The sequence below is a fragment of the Triturus cristatus genome, chromosome 10 (genome assembly GCF_964204655.1).
Source record: "Triturus cristatus chromosome 10, aTriCri1.1, whole genome shotgun sequence".
Classification (NCBI taxonomy): Eukaryota; Metazoa; Chordata; class Amphibia; order Caudata; family Salamandridae; genus Triturus; species Triturus cristatus.
In genome coordinates this window covers 150,501,724-150,522,023 of record NC_140593.1, presented here as the reverse complement: position 1 = coordinate 150,522,023, position 20,300 = coordinate 150,501,724, and the positions used below count along the sequence as shown (strand labels likewise).

At 46.8% G+C, this 20,300-nt stretch overlaps 1 protein-coding gene across 1 annotated transcript in view; it reads right to left on the bottom strand.

Moving 5' to 3' along the window:
- Positions 1-20,300, bottom strand: part of NPHP3 (nephrocystin 3) — a 342,323-nt gene that overhangs the window by 207,015 nt on the left and 115,008 nt on the right. The window contains exons 16-17 of the mRNA XM_085630683.1: positions 13,813-13,895; positions 11,796-11,934 (exon numbers count right to left, since the gene is read on the bottom strand). Of these exons, the coding sequence (XP_085486809.1) occupies positions 11,796-11,934; positions 13,813-13,895 (222 nt within the window). The remainder of the gene's footprint in view (positions 1-11,795; positions 11,935-13,812; positions 13,896-20,300) is intronic.

Here is a 20,300-nt window from a genome sequence, read left to right as displayed (position 1 = left end):
CTGCTACACGGGGCGCTAGAGGGCGCACAAGCAGAATGGCCGCACTGATGTGAGGCTCCTGCTGCCTGGAAGAATAATCCTTCATTTATCCTCCTTAATCCACCGATTCCCCGGCGTAAGCCGCGGCTGTCCGCTGTTGCTGCTGTGGAGGTTGCTTGGTGAAAGTTTGGAACCTGTGGGATAAGCGGTGCGGAAGATATCGCTGTCTGAAGCTGGAGCGGGTGCAGATCTGTGCAGCGGTGGAGCGCGGTACTGGGTGTGCAGTCCACGACAGCCCGGGGCGCACCACGAGGCTGGTAGGCCTGAACGACGGCCTGAGACCGAGTCGCCGGGTGGGTCGAGCTGCTGCTAGCGGCGTAGGATTAGGAGGCAGCACGGGATCCCCCGCCGCGCTGTTGTGACCGGATTGGCGGAAGGAGAAGACTCGAGCCCCTGGCGGACTGCTGGCCGCGGCGGGGCTCGCGACGGCAGTTTTTTTTGGTGGTCGCGTTGGGCCCCCCCCCTCCCCCCCCTCCATGGTGGGGTCGAGATATGGCGCAGGGCTTCTGAGAGCGATGTGGAGCGGCTGTGACGGCTGCAGACTCGGACAGGTCTGCCGTGCGGCTCGATCGGCCTTGGAGGCACAGGTGATTGGCCTGCTGTGACGGCCAGCCGGGCGAGACGAGGACGGGACGCCACGAGGAGCTGAGGTGGGTCGGCGCGCCGCCGCCCGTGCAGAGGTGAGGGAGACTACGACGGTGACGCTGGGACGCATGCCATACTTGTGGGACCCCTGCGCCTTGCAACTTTAGGGAGCTGGTCCCACTGTGACGTGAGGCTATTCGGGTTGTGGGAGCCCCTGGAGTCTGGTCCGTAGGCCCCTCCGGGAACTACTGCACATTCATTGCCGGTCCCGCTGCCCATCGGATGGTGCGGCTCCCTGGCTGCTGAGGGGCCCAATTAACATGTGAGCGTCATTGGAGGGGCCCGCAGTGGTGGCAGTCTCCCCTCCCCCCATGCACTTTTTGATTGTGGACACTGTGGGGGTGCTTTGCTCCGACTGGCATCCTTGACTCTGATTTAGACGGCACAGGTGGCTCGCCCCTCTGATCACGGCCGTGGGCCCACGATATCGGCTCCTGATGGGTAAGCACGACAGCCGCCAGCCCAAGCTGTCGTTCGAGGTCCCTGCAGCGAAGAAAGATACTCGTAATGCCCAGGATGCGGGACGATCTAGCGTCCCACCGACCGATGGGGCAAGTGCTGACCCTCCGACGGCGGATTTACGACAGCTGATGCAAGAAATGAGGCAGGGTTTTGCTACTGTCGTGGATAAGGTGGATCGATTGTCATCGAGAGTGGACGCATTTGCGCAGAAACTGGACTCACATGAGGAGCGTATCACTGAAGCAGAAAGGAGGATATCTGACCGCGAGGACTCCGCTGCATCCCAGGCCGCGCAGCTCACGAGAATGGATAATGTACTAAGGATCATAGCTGCAAAGAACGAGGAGTTGGAAGCTCGTAGTCGCCGTAACAACATTCGTGTGGTTGGTGTGCCGGAGTCCACCAATACCGGACGCATGGAGGAATACGTGGAAAAGATACTCCTAGCCACTGTAGGAGGTGAGACGCTGTCGCGGCAGTTCATTGTTGAGAGAGCGCATCGCTCCCTGGGACCGCGACCTAAGCCAGGCGCCCCGCCTCGGCCCATAATTGCCCGACTATTGAATTACCGTGACCGGGATGCAGCTTTGCGGGTCGCACGCACGAACAAGACGCTTTCATGTGATGGGGTCAGCTTCACGGTATACCCGGACTTTACTCCTGTCGTGCAGGAGCAGAGGCGTAAATTTCTGGAGGTCAAAAGGAAGCTACGAGCACAGCAAATTGATTATGCACTTTTATACCCGGCAAAATTGAGAGTCACGCACCAAGCTAAACAACATTTCTTCACCAACCCGCAACAAGTGGACGATTTTTTGAGGACTCTTAAGAATGTGCGGAATGGGGAACCTGACCGGGATGCAGAGGTCCATGTGGCTGACACCTAGTGGGTTAACCTGGCACTCGTTGTTCCTTGCCGTGCCGGCGGCATGTGGCGGTGTTGGCGGCACCGCGGTGCATCTGATGGAACAGTGGCACGAGCTAGTGCCTCTTTACAAGGAACTGCTATGGCCGGATTTGGGATGGTGGCGGTAATGTATTCCAGGCACCTCTCCCCCCCCCCCCCGTTTCTCTCCCCTGCTGTTGGGATGGGACGGGTTTTGGGGAGTGGCTACGGGTGCCCTCTTGCTGTACCTCATGGGGAGTACCCCGATGACTATATTGACTCTATTGCTCACGTTGAGCGGGTTGTGGGGAGTTCTGGGTGGGGGGTGGGGTTGGGATGCTGGCAAGTTGGGGACGCTTCAGTGGGTGGGGGGTGGGGGCGAGACTTTCCTGGGGTTTTATGCCCCTTGCGGGCGCCTGGGTCTCTCTGAGATAGCCTCATACTGCTTGGTGACCAGACAGTGGCATGTACCTGTGATACGGATAGTGTCTGCTGGTGCAGCCTTGAGTTCTTCTATGAGGGGTGTAGGTCAACATGAGATTTGGTTACTGGCAAGACCTGTATCACGTTGGGACATTGTCTTAGGACGGTTCTGCATCCCCCTTGGTACTATGCCTCATCTACGGGGGTTGCTCTCACGATCTGGTGGGTGGGGTGAGCTGCCAGTTGAGGGATGTTCTGGGAAGGACTCGTGGGTTGGAGAATGGGGGGGGGTATTGTTTAGCAATGTTCTTGTTATGTTTAGCACCATGTATTTTATAGTCTTTTTGCACTGGGAGCGTACAGGTTTGAGTACTGAGGTCATGCGAAGAGAGCTCTTCCTAGTACTTGAGATGCGGGCGCCCGCCCACAGGCTACTGGGTGGCACCACCGGCAAGACCGTAGACTATGAAGCATACTGTCGTGGGGGGCGACGGGCGGGGCTGGGCTCTCACATACGCACGCATGCTAATGGCCTGCGGGGTGACATAATGGTGGGATGGGATTCCTTTTGATGCACGCATGGGTAAAACGGACACTGACTTAAACATATTAACTTGGAATGTGCGAGGTTTGGGGGACCCCAGAAAAAAGAGGCAGATATTATCCTATCTAGATCGACATAATGTCCACATAGCTTTCCTACAAGAGACACATACGCGACCGCAAGCTAAGAACACCTTTGCCTGTCGCTGGGCGGCTTGCACTTTGTTCTCTTCCTACTCCTCCTACTCTAGGGGTACGGCAATACTGGTGAAAAGAGGGGTGCCCTGGATTATGGAGGGAACATATAGCGATGATCATGGGAGACACTGCCTATTGTGGGGGAGACTGGGTGGGGTGGCGGTTGCCCTGATTTGCTGTTATGGTCCCAATGTAGATGATCCGCAGTACTTTGTGGACCTAAATGCGATCATAGTGGGCTTAGGCCCTAGGAGCCTTGTCTGGGGAGGGGACTGCAATATCGCGCTTGATCCGCAAAAAGACAGATCGCATCCGGCCCCGCACCACTACACCAAAGCACGCACACTGTTTTCTGAAATACTAGCTGAGCATACACTGATAGACACATGGAGACGCCTTCGTCCTGATGCTCGAGAGGGCACACATTTCACGGCACAGGCCGGATCCTGGGCCCGACTGGACTATGTCTTCATCTCGCCCTCCTTCTACACAGCTCTGACTAACGCAGAGCATCTACCTAGAACCCTGTCGGATCATTCGCCAGTCCGCGTCACACTGCGAGCGGCTGACCTGGGGCCCCCAGTGACAGCTTGGCGTATGCAACCACGTATGCTGCTTGATGCGGTATTTCAGGAAGAACTGCGGGAAGAATGTCTCGATTTTTTTAAACGTAATAAGGACTCGGTACAAGCAGTGGAAACTATATGGGATGCGTTTAAAGTGACCCTAAGGGGTATCTGCATCGCCAAAGGTTCTGGTGTACTAAAAAGCATACTATCACGCTTGAGTGCGCTGGAAACGGAGCTTAAGACATTGGAAAGGTCGCTGGCTGACGTGCCTGATGACTCTGCACTTGCGCTCCTACGTGAAAAACTGACAGACTACTCGAATGAGGCCACTAGGGAGCTGAAGTTTAGGGGTAAACATTGGGTTGCCAGACGTTATGGAGAGGGTGAACGGCCTGGGAAAGCCCTTGCGGCGACGATCCGATTGATAAGGCCTCCCACTACCGTTTTCGAAATTAGGGAAGCGGAGGGGAGAGTCTATAACGACACCAAAACTATCCTTAATGCGTTTGTGGAGCATTATCATCAGCTCTACAAGTCAACGCGTACGGGGGACCTGCAGATACAGGAGTACCTGGAGGATGTCTCCCTGGGGTGGCTTAGTGATGCCCAGAGGGAGTTCCTGAGCACCCCCTTTACATTAGATGAGGTGCGTGAGGCAATCATGCACATGCGATCGGGCAAGGCGACTGGTCTAGACGGAATACCAATAGAATTCTACAAGACTTACATAGAGTTTATGGCTCCTGTCTTGCGCGAGGTATACGAGGACGCACTTGAGACGGGCCACTTGCCCCCATCGATGCGCATGGCCCTCATTACGTCCTTACTTAAACCCGGGAAGCCCGCAAATGACTGTGACTCCTATAGACCCCTCTCATTGCTTAATTGTGATGTGAAAATACTGGCGAAATTAATCGCTACTCGTATCAATCTGCTCCTTCCTAACCTGGTTTTGCCTGACCAGGCAGGTTTCGTGCCCGGCAGGGCGACTTCCCATAACCTGCGCACCTTTTTCTCGATCCTTAGTTCCGTACACGGGGACCTCCCCATGGCTGCTGTGTTTTTGGATGCCTCGAAGGCTTTTGACTCCCTGGAGTGGGATTATGTTTTTAACATACTGGAACGTATGGGGTTCCCACTCATATTCATCTCGTGGATAAGACTCTTGTATACATCGCCCAAGGCCACGGTGTTGATCAATGGTACTCTTTCTGAGGCATTCCCCATCTCCAGGGGAACCCGTCAAGGTTGCCCCTTATCGCCCCTTCTATTCGCCATAGCTATGGAGCCGCTTGCAGCTAAACTTAGGCAACACCATAAAGACAAGGCATTGAGATGCTTTCAAAGACAGATCTTGATCTCTATGTACGCGGATGATATTACTCTGTATATACGAGACCCCAGCGCTAATCTCAATCCGATTCTGAGGGAGTTCATCCGATTTGGCAAGCTATCAGGGATTCTGATTAATTGGAACAAGTCGCGGATCTTCCCTCTTACTGCAGCTACTGAGCGTTTTGAGCTGGACTACCCCCTCGCCTGGAGTGAGGGAGACTTTAAATACTTGGGTATTCACATTGAAAAGGGCAAAGATGAGCTAATGAGAGCCAACTATGGAACAACGATGACTCGTATCTCTGACTGCATTACTAGATGGATAACGCTCCCCCTCTCGATGGCGGGACGAGCGTCATTGATAAAAATGGTAATATTACCTCAGCTGCTTTATCTATTTTTAAATATACCCTTTTATCCGGGCAGGTATTTTTTTCGGTGCCTCCGTACTGAGCTCCTCAGACTGGTTTGGGGAGGGAAGTCGCCTAGAATCAAATGGGAGGTCCTTACTCGGCCCTATATTCAGGGTGGGTTTGGGATACCTGATTTTGAGCTCTATTTCCAAGCAGCGCAGGCCCACTACGCCTATTTCTGGATTCGCCAGCCGAGATATATGCCCCAACTTGCTGCTGAGCATTGGCTTTCGCACCCGGTACCCATAGAGGGTGCGCTGTATAGCCCGCTACGGGGGGTGGATGCGCTGGCAGAGACAGTGGCGAGTACTGTGATGGCCTGGAATAAAATCACTGCTAAACTGAAGGCCCCTATGTTATATGCACCGCTTCTGCCCCTTGTTTATCACCCTAGTATGCCCTTGTTGCAGGAAGGAGGGTTCCGTAGGTGGTCTGGCTCTCTTAATGTTAGGACATGGGGAGACCTATACCATAATGGTACATTCCGCACGCTGGAGCATTTATGCGGTGACACTCAACCTTCTCCTCTAGAGGTCTTTTTATACATCAGACTTCGGCAAGGGATTAAGGCCTTAACGTCTGATTTCCCGAATGAGCCCCACGCTGTGGCTCCCCTACAGCGCATCCTTCTTGATGAGGCCCCCGCTAGGTTGGTCTCTAGGATCTATAACTCGGTACATACCCTGGTCATTGCCCCGCAGCTGGAGGTTCGGGAGAAGTGGGACCAGGAGTTGCAGGCTCCCTTAACAGACAAGCAATGGGAGTTCTGCCTGCAGCAGACAGATCGCATCTCTGCAAGCAGTCGCCTCAGAATAATTCATTATAAATATATCCATAGAGTGTACTACACCCCGGCTCGGCTTTATAGATATCGCCTTCGAGAAGATGACAGATGCGATAGATGTCGCGCCCCTATGGCGGATTTTCTTCATTTGGCGTGGGAATGTCATGCAGTGAACCAATACTGGAGTGAGGTATTTGAGGCCCTCTCCATAATGATTAATTCGGAGATTGTACCCTCGCCTGTTCTGGCGCTCCTGGGATATGTAGAGCCGATACAAGCTGCGTACCGTAAATTCGTGGCGCTCGCCTTCCTACTTGCCAAGCGGAGAGTTGCATGTAGATGGGGCAGGGGAAGGGCCCCCAAGTTTAAGGAATGGCTGCAGGACCTCACTTACTGTCAGGAACAACTTACCACATACTCTGAACTCCTACCACCTACATCGAGACCTGCTGATATATGGGCTCCGCTGCACTGTTACTTATTGAGAGCGGGAGGTGCTGATGTGACTGGGTCGCCTAACTAATTACCTGATGTACGGTTCATTGATGGCGGGACTCTGGAGGAGTGGGTACCCCTTCCCCCCCCGCCCCCCCCCCCCCACCTCTCACGCACACTGAGACGCACCGAATACTGCATGCCGTGGGACGGTACTGTGATTCTCCCTGCTATTACATGGGGTGGGGGGCTGTTGGAGGATGGCGGGGAGGGGATGGCCTTGAGAATGTCGCGAGATGTCAGTGCGGAGATGCTTTAATTTATGGGGTCTGCATTATCGTTGCCTGCCTTTTATTATGTCCCAGGTACTCTGTATCGCTCTTGGTTGTGCACTGAACCCAATGTATACTATGTATGAGGTGCTGTATGTTCATGTGTTAAAAAACATTGAAAATAAAGTTTAAAAAAAAAAAGGTCTGCTACACGCCTAATTTGGATCCGGATTTGATTTCCTATTTATTTAAACTGGGAAAGGATCCACGTAAAGGTCTTGAACGATCCTTAAAACAGTGCCAGGACAGATTATTAGATATTTTGGGTCCGCTGGCTAAAATAATGGATATGGCAGAAGAGGCACATATTAATGGAAAGTAAGTAGACGTACAGTTGTTACGTGGCTGGAGTCCAAGAGCCATGGTTTTCTTGGGAGACGCTAATTCTGGCCTGTTAGCTGAGAGAAGGAAGTCTGTTTTGTTAAAGATCAGCCCTAAATTGGGTGACATAGCTAACAAGGAGGCTAGTGAGGATCCTAAAGGATTATTGTTTGGAGAAGGTTTTGTAAAGAGTTTAGGGAAGCATGTATTGACCTTCACTGCCCTGGATAAGGCTCAGAGCAATATGAGAAAGGTATTTGGAGGTGTTTTTGGCAGGGCCGGTAGACCGGGACCGTATGCCAGCCGAGGATTTCTGAGGTCCCAGTATAATTTCTCGTACAGAGGAACAGCAAGGGGATTTCAAGGTTCCTCAAACTTTTTCCCTCAGAGAGGGAGATTCCCTAGAATAAGAGGAGTGAGAGGAAGGAGTCCGTCGGGATCTAACACACGAGGTGAGTATGCGGATTATTTCTGGTTCTATCCAAGAAAAAGTAGGAGGTTGCTTACGTTTTTTCCAGCAGAATTGGCAAAAGATAAAAGATCCTTGGGTTTTGAAAGTAGTTCAAGGTTACGAAATAGAGTTTGTGGATCTTCCAGAACAGACTGCAGAACCTGGTCTTATCAAAAGAACAAGAAGAGGTAGCAGATGTGGAAGTAAGGGAAATGTTGAAGAAGGGTACAATTCGTTTGGTGGAAGAACATCTAAGAGGTTTTGTTAAGCACTTTATTCATGGTAGAGAAAAAGGACAAAGGATGGAGGATGGTAATAAATGTAAGAATTCTAAATCAGTCTTTGGTTTACAGGCATTTCAAAATGGAAGAAATTCATCTTTTAATGGATATGTTGCAATCAAAGGATTGGTTGGTGAAGTTAGACCTAAAGGATGCTTACTTCACGGTTCCTATGGGAGAAAACAGTCAAAAGTACCTACAGTTCAGGTGGAAAGACAAATTGTATCAATTCCAATGTCTTCCTTTTGGTCGGTCTTCAGCACCTTGGTGCTTCACGAAGTTGATGCGTGTTGTAGTGCCCTTTCTCAGAGAAAGAGAATTTCGAATGGTTGTTTATTTGGATGACACTTTGTTGTTGTCTCAGGATGTGGAGGAATTGGAGAGTCAACTAGGTTTTGTGATGGATGTTTTGAAAGGCTTGGGTTTTTTGATAAATCAGGTAAAATCTGTCTTTATTCCAATAAATACAGTAGCAAACGTTTTGAGATTACCGGACAAGAAGGTGAGGATGATAAAGAAGGAAGTTCTGAGGGTTTTGCGAAGAATGTCGATAACTTTGAGAGATTTAGCGAGGATTCTGGGTCTGTTTTCTTCTTAAATTCAGGCGGTGTTTCCAGCTCTGTTACATTATCGGGCTCTGCAAAGAGTGAAAGCGGAGGCATTGAGAGCAGGATTATGGTATGGGGACCCGGTGGAATTGAGTGTGGACGCAAAGGAGGAGTTGGAATGGTGGTTAGTCAATTTAGAGGTTTGAAACGGAAGAGCGATTTTTGGTTGTCTTCCGGATGTGATTCTGGAGTCAGATGCCAGTATTCTAGGTTGGGGGGGCTCGTTTGGGTCCTCAGGAGACAGGTGGTGCATGGACAAGGGAGGAAAAGGTTTTTCATGTAAATTATCTGGAGTTAACAGCAGGTCTTTGTGCTTTGAAAAGTTTCAAACAGATGATACAAGGGAAAACAGTGCTTTTGAAGATGGACAATATTTCTGCAGTTTCTTACATAAACCGATTGGGAGGCTGCAGATCCATATGTCTTTCAGATGTGGCGAAGGAATTGTGGATGTTTTGTTTAGAGAACAAGATAGTGTTGAGAGCAGAGTATCTCCCAGGAGTAAGGAATGTGGTTGCGGATTGGAATTCCAGACATGTGAAGGATTACAATGATTGGATGCTGGGTTTGGATTATTATTTCAGGAAGATTCAGGAAGTTTTAGGTCCATTGGAAGTGGATCTGTTTGCAACGAGGTTGACATGTCAGTTGGAGAAGTATTACAGTTGGCGCTCGGATCCTGAAGCCCTGGCAATAGATGCATTTCAACAGAATTGGACAGAGATGAAAGGTTATGCTTTTCCTCCATTTATATTGATTCAGAGGGTATTACTGAAGGTGAGGAGAGAAGGTTGTCAATTGGTTTTAGTAACTCCATTCTGGGTTTCTCAAGCGTGGTTCCCAGCAGCACTGGAGTTAGCTTGCGATGTGCCTCTTTTGATGAGGGCAGAGGAGAATTTGCTGGTAAACGAGTTGAGAGAGGTTCATAGCGGTGCTTTGGACCTTCTTGTTTGGAAGATATCAGGAGATCCAGCACAGTCCCGGGACTTTTGCAGGAAGCTGCAGATCTACGCGAGGAATCTTGGGCACCGGGAACTAGGAAAAGGTATAGAGGAGTCTGGAAGTTCTGGGTTTGTTGGTGCCTGGAACGGAGTTTGGATCCCGTGGAAGCTCCTGTAGTGGAGGTAGTTAATTTTCTGGTGGAACGGTGTAATAGAGAATTGAGTTGTAGGACTGTTATTTGTTACAGGTCAGCAGTTTCAGCAGGAAATGCGTTGGTAGGGGGTAGATCTGTAGGTTGTAATGTTTTGGTGTGTAGAGTGTTGAAGAGTATGAAGTTGAAGAGACCTCCCAAGGCCAGATATGATGTTTTGTGGGATGTTAATTTGATTCGGAAGTTATTTGTGGTTTGGCCTATGAATAGGTTTCTAAGTAATAAGAATATTACTTTTAAGTTAGTGAATCTTTTGTGTTTGGTTTCGTGTAGAAGAGTGCCTGATGTTAAATCTTTAGAGATTACTAATAGGCATTTTTGTCCGGATGGTCTGTTTTTTGAATTTTATAAAAGGAGTAAGACTATGTCTTCAGTTTTTTATCCAAGGTTTGAAGAGTGTAAGAAATTATGTGTGGTGGAATGTCTGAAGGAGTATGAGTGTGGAGTTGCTGAGAATAGAAGTGATGGTGCTCATCAGCTGCTTATTTCTTTTGTGAGACCCTTTGGGGCGGTAAGTACGGCGACAATTTCAAGATGGGTTAGATGTGTGATGGAGCAAGCGGGTATGAATATGGATACGTTCAAAGCTCATTCTATAAGAGGAGCTATGGCGAGCAAGAGTTGATTGATTGGAGGTAACTTAGAGAGTATTTTAAAAGCGGCAGATTGGCAAATGTGGGCACCTTTGCGAAACATTACTTCAGACTAGTGGAACATATGTCTGAGGTGGTGTTAAGAGGCTTTCAACTTGAATAAGGTTAGCCTCTAGTCTTGTAATGAAATTACGATTCTTAGATTAACATGACAAGAGAATCAGGATTTCATTAAAGACACAGAGGCTAACATTATCCCTCCCGCCGCTCCCTTGTTTGGAGTGGTGCATTTAAAAAAAAAAAATTAAAAATTGTAAAAATATATGGAAAGGAAATTACGTTTTTTACTGTGTTATTATAGGTAATTTTATGAGTTTTTGATATATTAAGCTATTGTGCCTCTTTTTGTTTTCAGAAGTTCAGTCATAAGGATCTGAGGCTGGCGCGGATTTGGGATTGGAGCAAGATAAGGAGTTATGTTTACAGAATCGCATTTAAAAGAGGATGAGTGTTCTACGCTCTGGACAAATATGGATTTTGTGGTTCTATTTTGGATTGTTTTGTTGAAGTTCTTTAAAGGGGCTGCTGTATGGAGTGGCATAATGTTAGCGTCCGTGTCTTTAATGAAATCCTGATTCTCTTGTCATGTTAATCTGAGAATCGCCATTCTCTGCAACTTCTGGATTTATAAGTAGAGAGGTTCGGAGGCATATCTTTTTGGCAGAGTGTACACAGGAGAGAGCTAGGTTGATGGTGGCTTGTTGTCATGGACAGAAACCTAGATAAGGGAAAAATCAACAAAGGCAACTAATCATTGAACTGACTTACTTGTAAATTGATTCTCTTAAGGCACAAGCGAGAGGTTAGAGTCCATTATCACCTTGGATTCCAAATCTGGTTTTATTAGTTTTGGGGGGAGGAGGGGATGATAAATGCAATGAATTGCTTTCTAAATTTACTCTAGTATTTTGTAGACTCCTAGCAGAACAACAAAAAAATGAAACACCTAGGGACCAAATGACCAGCTTCAAACTGCAGAGAATATGAGCAACCTAAACGTAATTTGAATGCGAGTGTGAATCTTCAAACCATTGGATTCAGTGAATCAGTTTCAACTTAGCCTTGAAAAAGCACATCTGTGAGAAAAGCTTGCTCAACACTTTATTGGTTTGGCAGTATTTGACAAATGAAATAAACAGAAAGATTTGGTGTTGAGTTATAAGAGTATAGGTTACAACATGCTAAAGTAAATCTAGTTCAATAAAAAGTATCAAGATATTCAAATGATTTCTTCATATACATTTTCTTGAAACTGTAGACATACCTCGCGCATCAGATTCTTGTCTTCTTCAGACAGCATGGACTCCTGGACAAACTGCAGCATTCGTCTGTAGAGTGATATTGTATCCGTACACTGGAGGCACTGCTGGAGGCCATTATCAAGAGCTTCTGCACTGTCAGCACTGTCCGAATTATAAGAGGTTTGTTAAGGACTCATATGAGTAGGGTGCAACTAAACCGAGATGGAGAAAAACTTATCAAGACTCAAGTTTAGTTAATGAAACAAAAAAAACAAAGTGTACCATCAAGAAAGATGGAATCTACTGGTCCAAATGAACGTTGAATGGCAATGGACAATTCCTCCATTTTTGGAGGAATGATAAATCTAGTGAACAATTCTCCATCTGAGAGATCTGTGCCACAGTATCACATGGAAAAGGAACTTATCAGCACATGGCAGAGGAGATTCTGCCATATTAACTGATAGAAGGTACACTGTTACTTGTCGAGGCTTTAGAAGAAAAGCTTTTGCTCTCCCATGTGGGATACTTCAGGGTTCTTCGATCAGCCCCACTTTTTTTTAACCTGTATGTGACCCCTCTGGCCGAACTGGTGAGAGCCTATGGATTTCGGGTGCTCTCTTATGCGGACGACACCCAAATTATTGTTTCTATCACCAACGACCTGCATCTAGTTGCAGAAAAGTTCAATTCACGTATGTCAAACATTATTTGTTGCATGAAGGGCAATTCTCTAAAGATTAATACAGACAAGACCGAGGTAGTAGTTTTTGGACCACAGAATTCCATCTGGTCTAAGGCCTGGTGGCCAACAGAATATGGGCTTCTTCCAGCACCGGTTAAAACAGCTAAAAATCTGGGGGTAATCTTTGATGAGGGTCTGACTTTTGAAACCCAAGTCAATCGTACAGTTGGCACATGTTTTTATATTCTAAGAACCCTCAGAAGGGCGCTTCCACTCATTCCCTCGGAACGACATCAGCCCACTAGCATTGCTCTGATTACCTCTCGTCTCCACTACTCTAACGCCCTATACCTTAATATCACCGCTGCATCTCTGAACAAGCTCCAGGTGGTACAGAACGCAGCAGCAAGACTGATTTTAAACATTTCCAAACATCAGTCTGTTAGCGAAGGGATCCGTACTTTATATTGGCTCCCTATTAGGGAGCATATTTCATTCAAGGTCCTTAGCACAGTACATAAGGCCATGCATAGCAATGGCCCGTCCCAACTCAAATCCTTGTTTCAAAGGTATACTCCAGGGAGGACTTTGAGATCATCCACACAATACAAACTGGTCTCGTCTCGATTTTGCAGATCCAGATGGGGCGGCCGCTCCTTTTCGGTGGCCGCTGCCAAGCTCTGGAACTCACTCCCCCCAGCTATTGCCAATGCAAGCTCTCTTCCTGCTTTCAGGAAACGCCTGAAAACATGGTTATTCCCCTCTTAATCTGCTGTTGCGTTTCTCTCACTTACTGTGTCTGCCTAGCGCCTTGACACCATTGGGTATAGTGCGCTTCACAAATATTATCTTATCTTATTTTAATCTCCACCAGCAGTGAATCCTTCAAAAGAAATATCACTAATTTTGCAAATCATTACAGACACAATTTAAATCAGGCCCTACATGTGTAAAAGAGAGAATGTGCCCCTCATGCTACACTGTGCAATCTAATCTGATGCTGAGACATTCTAAAACAAAGCAGGAAAAGCAGAAGATAAACTCCAACTTTAGAAATTGTTCATGTTCACTAAATAGCTGTGTCATGAAATAATTTTGTTAACCCCTACATCACTGCTTTAGGAGTGAATTTTGACTTCCTCTTCACTAAACTTCTTAGCATTGGTAAATATCTGATAAAAATGTCTCAAATAAGGGCCGTTTCCTGTTCGTTGCTTTTATGTTTATGCCAGACATCTGAAGAAATGTACACTTAACATGCTTTTTTGAGTACAATTTCTGTGAAATATAGTGACACTAAAGCATAAAAATAAAGGCTAATAAAAAAAAAACAATACTTTCACGTTGTGTCTTACCATGTGATCATTTTAGCCAATAGAGTGACATACAAGGCATTGCATGTAGTGGCTGAACGACAATGTCTCTCTATCTTCTTTTCCTAAAAAGTGCAAAAATAATATTACCTTAAGCTGAGTAAGTCATCAATATATCCAATTATAAAATCTGGTTGAAAGGTTATTTTCGTTGAGCAATTACCGCACATACAAAATCAGATCAAAATGCACAGAATTTACAAAGAAAAATTACCCTTTGCATGGCAGAGAAATGAAATAGTCTATGTCGTAACTAGGTCATTACATTGAGTTAAGCAATAACACACAAAGGTCTTGTAATTTATCACTGGAATTTTTTTGTGCACAGCCTATGTGTCCCGGTACTGAGTGCCGCACCCAATTCCTGGACCATCAGAGCTCGCTACGCACAACCTTCTTCAATGAACAATGAGCCTAGACTGCAGGGCCTATCCTCTAACCACACTGTGCCCCCCATGGCCTGCATACAAAGAACAATTCTAGTCTTTTGGTATCACTGTATAATTTATCAAAGCAAAGCTTCCTTTTCATTTATTGGTTTTCAAAATATGCTTGAAGGAGGGAGGCTGCATCCTTTTCTCTGATCCGCGGGCCCTTGGTCTAGTTTTGGAGGTAAGGATCTCATGAATCACTCATTTGTTTTAGAAGGATTCCCTTTATATCCTCCCCTTAAATCCTCCTTAGGGATGGAGGATGCACTCCCAAGCACCTTAATCCTTTTTACCTTCCTACAAGGCTGCATCCACAGATAGCTGTAGATCTGACAAGTCTCAAAATTACATTGGGGTTGTAAGTGAAAATCATAGATAGTATTGTGAAAAGCAGGATCACTTTCTCTAATCTCCAGATAGTCTCCCTGGGGCAAGGGGGTGCTTTCTTTGTTTATTATACAAACACATTTTATTTTTTTTGCAATGACACATTTGTAAATATCGGTGAATCCCTTGCATTGCATAACGGTGGCTGGCACAAAACGTTTAGTAACAGACGGTTAATCAGACTGATGGGATCCAGACAGGTTCAGCAGATCTAAGCTGGATGTGTCAAGCAACTGCATAACTTCGCTCAATTTCGTACAACAGCACCAAAGTTATCAGCTGAACAAAAAAATCGGATATGCATGGAAGATACAAATTAACCTAACAGTCGATATTGAGGACTCTGCAATAACTACATAGGAGCTCACAGAAAATGACTTGCTAAAAGGGTATTACAATTCTCTACTATGATCACATTCTATGTTACATATACCCTGAAAAACTGCAATAGAAAGGATGTTACTGTCAAAAGATCAACCTTAAAACACTGAAATTTGCCAGGAATGGCTAGGTATGCAACCATAATTTGTCCCATTGCTCTCATTATGTCATTACTGATGTCACAAATGAGTTCATTAATCAAGCCTTACCCTGGCTCAGCCATATGGAACTGTGAAGGAAGATATTTCTTCGCTCTTCGGGTCCTTATGAAGAGTCTTCTTTGGCTCTTTACTTCTCCCCAGAATTCGATTTTAAGGCCACTATTCCCCATACCCTGATAATGGCAATCGATGATTCCCAAAATATTTATTTTAATAATTAGTCTGTAATTTGGGTGCTAAGGTCATTATGGACTTAATCTAATTCATGCATAGGCTCATTGTTTTTGAAGTCTAAGCTGAATAATTAATTACACTGGGACATGTACATTGTACTTCACTACCATCACCCTTCTATAGGTCCCAATCAATTGCATTCTAAGTTCGGTGGTTGTTCCCTTTTCCATTAGGTGCACAAAGGATAAGTTACTTACCGGTAATCCTAGTTCTCTTCCAGGGGTATCCTCATCAAAGTCATAGGCACTGAATATTCCCGCCCATGTGCGGGACCCCGGAAATAATAAAAATTATATATGAAGAACATATATATACAGCTCTATATATATATATATATCACTTTTTCTCATACCAATGCAGCCCCCATATAGGAGGCTAAACAATGCATCAATATAGTAAATACTTGGGCAAACACATAATGAATATATGAACCACAGTAGGGCAAGTATTACTTGAACTCCTTTTAATGAGTACAACTCATGACAACTGCAAAAAGAGCAGGCAGTGTTAGCCTACAGGCTGCATTGAAAGCCAATAGCATAGAAAATGAAAGCAATTGTACAAAAAACTGGCACCGTGCTTAAGGCAGCCATGACCCCTAGCTTCCCATCATGTCTCGAGGGTGACAGATAGGTCAGTTGTTCTTTGAGGAGCCCACAGATTAGGACACAAAGATAAAGCTTAAACAAACAAGGAAAACCAGTCTTATTTGCCTGGGGAGGCGGGTGGGTTGCTTATTGACGAGGATACCCTTGGAAGAGAACCAGGATTACAGGCAAGTAACTTATCCTTCTCTTCCAGGGGATCCTCATCAATAGTCATAAGCACTGAATAGAATAGCAAGCCCATCTTCCACCTGCGAGCAAATGAGACGGAATGAACCAACAGACAACCATAATTATTAGTGTTTGAACGGATTCCTCAAGGAGGCTTGGCCTACTTGGGTGTCTGTTCTGGTACCTGAATCAAGACAATAGTGTCTTGTAAATGTATGTACAGATCTCCAGGTAGCTGCTTTACAGATTTCAGAAATCGGTACATTATTGAGGAAAGCTTTTCCTCTAGTGGAATGAGCCTTGGGGGTAGCCCCAAGAGGCTTCTATGCTAACTGGTAAGCCAATTTGATACATAAACCTATCCATCTGGAGATGGCACGCTTGGAGGCTGGAAAACCTGTTCTGATCGAACCATAATTAATGAATAGTTGATCAGATTTTCTTATCGTTTTGGACCTGTCCAAATAGAATTTTAAAACCCTCTCCAGGTTTAACTAGTGGAGTGACCTTTCAGCTGGAGTAGAGGGATTAGGAAAAAAGGTCTGTAGTGAAATGGTTTGGTTGACATGAAAATCTGACACCACCTTCGGAAGGAAGGAGGGGTGTGTTCTTAAAACAACTCTATTTAAATGGAACACAGTGTAAGGCTCTTTTGAGCAGAGAGCTTGAATCTCGCTCACCCTGTTTGTTCAGGTAGTACATGGTGGTCGTATTGTCCATCTGTACTCAAATGGAATTGGTCTGAATCGAAGGGAGGAAAGCCTTGAGAACCAGATGCACCGCCCTCAACTCCAGCATGTTGATGTGGTACAACTGCTCTTTTGTTGACCATTAACCTTGCGTATGGAGAGACCCCATGTGAGCTCCCAAACCCAAGAGAGAGGCATCCGTGATCAAAGATTGGGAGGGAGGAGCCTGAGGGAATTTGACTCTACCAGAAGATTTTCTTGTCTCATCCACCATGGTATTGATGCTCTGGCTGCTTGCGACAGTTGTATCCTGTCTTCCCACCGAGCCGTTCTTTGATCCCACTTGTCCTCCAGATCCTGTTGTAAGAGACTCATTCTCAACCTGGCATTGGGTACCAGAAAGATGCAGGATGCCATTGATCCTAGAAGAGATGCAACCTGATGGACCGAAGGTAGGTTGTTGCGTAGGATCTGCTTGCCCTTCAGTGTGATCGAAAAACGTCTCTCCTCCAAAGAAAACACTTTTCCTATTGTGGAGTGTATTGTTGCCCCCAGATAATGAATTCTTTGCGTGGGTTGCTGAGTCGATTTTTTGAAGTTTACGTGGAGACCCAGCTGCTGGCAAAGGTCTAGACATTGTTGAAAATTGTTCCTCAGGCTCTGGGGGGGGGAGGGTCCTTTCAGAAGCCAGTCGTCGAGATAGAAGTACACAAAGATGCCCTTGCATCGTAGAGTGGCTGCTACTACTGCCATGCAGTTCGTGAACACTCGGGGAGCTGATTTCAACCCGAAGGGCAGCACCTTGAACTGATAATGGGAGGACCCCACCACACAACGCAGGAACCTCCTGTGATGAGGTTTGATTGGGACATGAAAGTATGCATTTTGCAGATCTAGCGAACACATCCGAACTCCCTGTTGTAGATGTGGATATATTTGATGAAGAGCCAACCTGCAAAACCTTTCTTTTTTGATGGACTTGTTGAGTGTTCGAAGGTGTAGAATAGGTCTGAAATCTGACTTACGACCATTTTTCTTTACTAGGAAGTATCTTGAGTATACTCCTTGACCTCGTTGTGATGCAGGGACCTTCTCGATGGCTGACTTTCTTAGCAGGATAGATACCTCCCGCTGCAGTCATTTTATTTGGTGGCATGTTGTTTTTGCTGGTGGGATCAAGGGAGGCCGATGTCGAAAACATAGAGAGTACCTATTTTGCAGCGTAGTCAACATCCATTGGTCTCCTGTAATACTCTGCCACTCCTCCAGATGATTGGCAATAATTCCCGCTACTGGAGTGAAAAACAGTGATGAGGAAGCGGACACTCATTGTTTAGTTGGTGTTTTTGCTGAGGTAGTCGACTGATGAGGGGTTCCTCTTCCTCATCAGTGTGAGTGCCAAACAAGGATGAGCCTGTGAAGGGAGATTGAGAATTCAGGACTACACTTCCGGTTTAAGTGCATAGGAATGCGAGACAGCGTCGCTCCATCAGCTGCGGTGCTGATCACTTGGTTTGCCAACGAGCTGCCTTCTTGCACAATTTCCTCAAAATCTCTGCGGTCTTCCCTTGGCAGCTTCTCTGTGAACCTCTGCAGGGAGTCCCACAAAGATCAAAGCGCTGGAGACTTTCATCATGGAGGCTGACGTGCCACAGACCTTTCTCCCCCATGCATCCTGTGCTCTGCTCTCCTTATCCGGTGGAACTGTAAATGAGGAGGCTACTGCGTGCGTTTTCTTGGCCACAGCTATAATAACAGAATCTGGTGGAGGATCAGATGTGAGGAATAAAGAGTCTTCGTCAGGCGGCCTGTATTTCTTCACGATTCTTGCTGGTGCGGACTTGAGAGTCGCTGGTGTTAGAAAAATGTCCATTACAGGCTGGAGCAGACCTGGAACCAGAGGTAGCAATGGCTTGGCTGCTGATCTCTGATGCAAAGTCTCGAATATGACTGAGGACAAGCTTTGCTGAGTAGGCATAGAGATGTTTAATTTATTTGCCTCTCTGGATAGAACATCATGAAAGTAAATAAGTCGTACACCGGAGAGATTCTCGACAGTGGGCTGTCTGTTAGAGTCGGGGAGTAGTCTCTCTTCGAGGAATGGGTGGAAGAGGGTGAACTTGCTGGAGACCTGCGTCTTCTCCTTTGCTCTCGAGACCTGGATCTTCTTCTTGAGGAGCGATCAGGAGTATGAGTGCGATTTCTACTCCTCGATGGAGTAGTAGGAGAGAGATTCGCTGCTTGCACGAGACGGGTTAGAGGAGACCTGTGTAAAGGGCTGGAATAGTCCTGAGCACCTCCCGTTTGTGGAGCATCAGCTTTCCGCCAGTTATCCAGAGGTAACAACCATCTGGGAGAGAGGTGTACTGATGGAGATTTTGCAGGATCCTCAGCTGGACGTGTTCGTACAGGTGAAGAAGCCTGGCTATGTGACGTCGAAATGACCACTGGTGATCTTGAGGAAGAGAAAGAAGATCGGCTTGATAACGTGTGGTGAGATTCTGCTCTCGACGTCGGTGATGGCGACGGAGAACAACTCACTGAGCCCGTAACAGATTTGTGCTTTGACGTCGAACGTCCGAGTCTGTACGCCGACTGAGTCCTTTGTCTCGACGGTGAATGTCGCTGCTTCGACATCGACGGAGACTGCTGTCTCGACGCTGAACGCCTTTGTGGTATTGTCGACAGAGTCCTCTGCCTCGACGTCGACCGTCTTCGTGATGCTGTCGACAGAGACCTCTGCCTCGACGTCGACCGTCTTGCCGTCTTTTAGACCTGGGGGTCTCTAGTCAGCTGAGGTTGGTACCTTAGTCCAAATGCACAAGTTACTTACCTTCGGTAACGATATATCTGTAAGAGACATTAGTTAGTGATAGATTCCTTACCATAGAATATCGCCAGGCGTCAGACTGGATCCGGAAAGTTTTTGTCAGCAGTACCCGTGTGCGTCGGAAGGTGGCACCGTGCGGCTCCGCGTCTGTCGTAGGCGTCATGATCGCTGGGATGATGTCGCGGCAGCTTTTTTGATGCCGCCCTCGTGCGCTGATGTCAGTTCTGTACACGGCTTTCCTCGCCAGGAACGCAGAGCCATGCAAGAGACTGACCACTGGTGCACTGAAACTAGGGCCCTGAAAGGGATGATCTTAACCCTAGAAATCAGTTCGCAGAACGGGGAGGATGGGTGGAGCGGTAAGGAATCTATTACTAACTAATGTCTCTTACAGATATATCGTTACTTAAGGTAAGTAACTTGTGCATCTGAAAGAGACACGTTAGTGATAGATTCCTAACCTTAGAATAGATACCCCAGCAATACCAACCCGGGTGGTGGGTCTGCGAATCAAGATGTTATGTTATGTTATGTTATGGGGGATTTGTAGAGCGCACGGCTACTCAAAAAGAGTGTCCCGG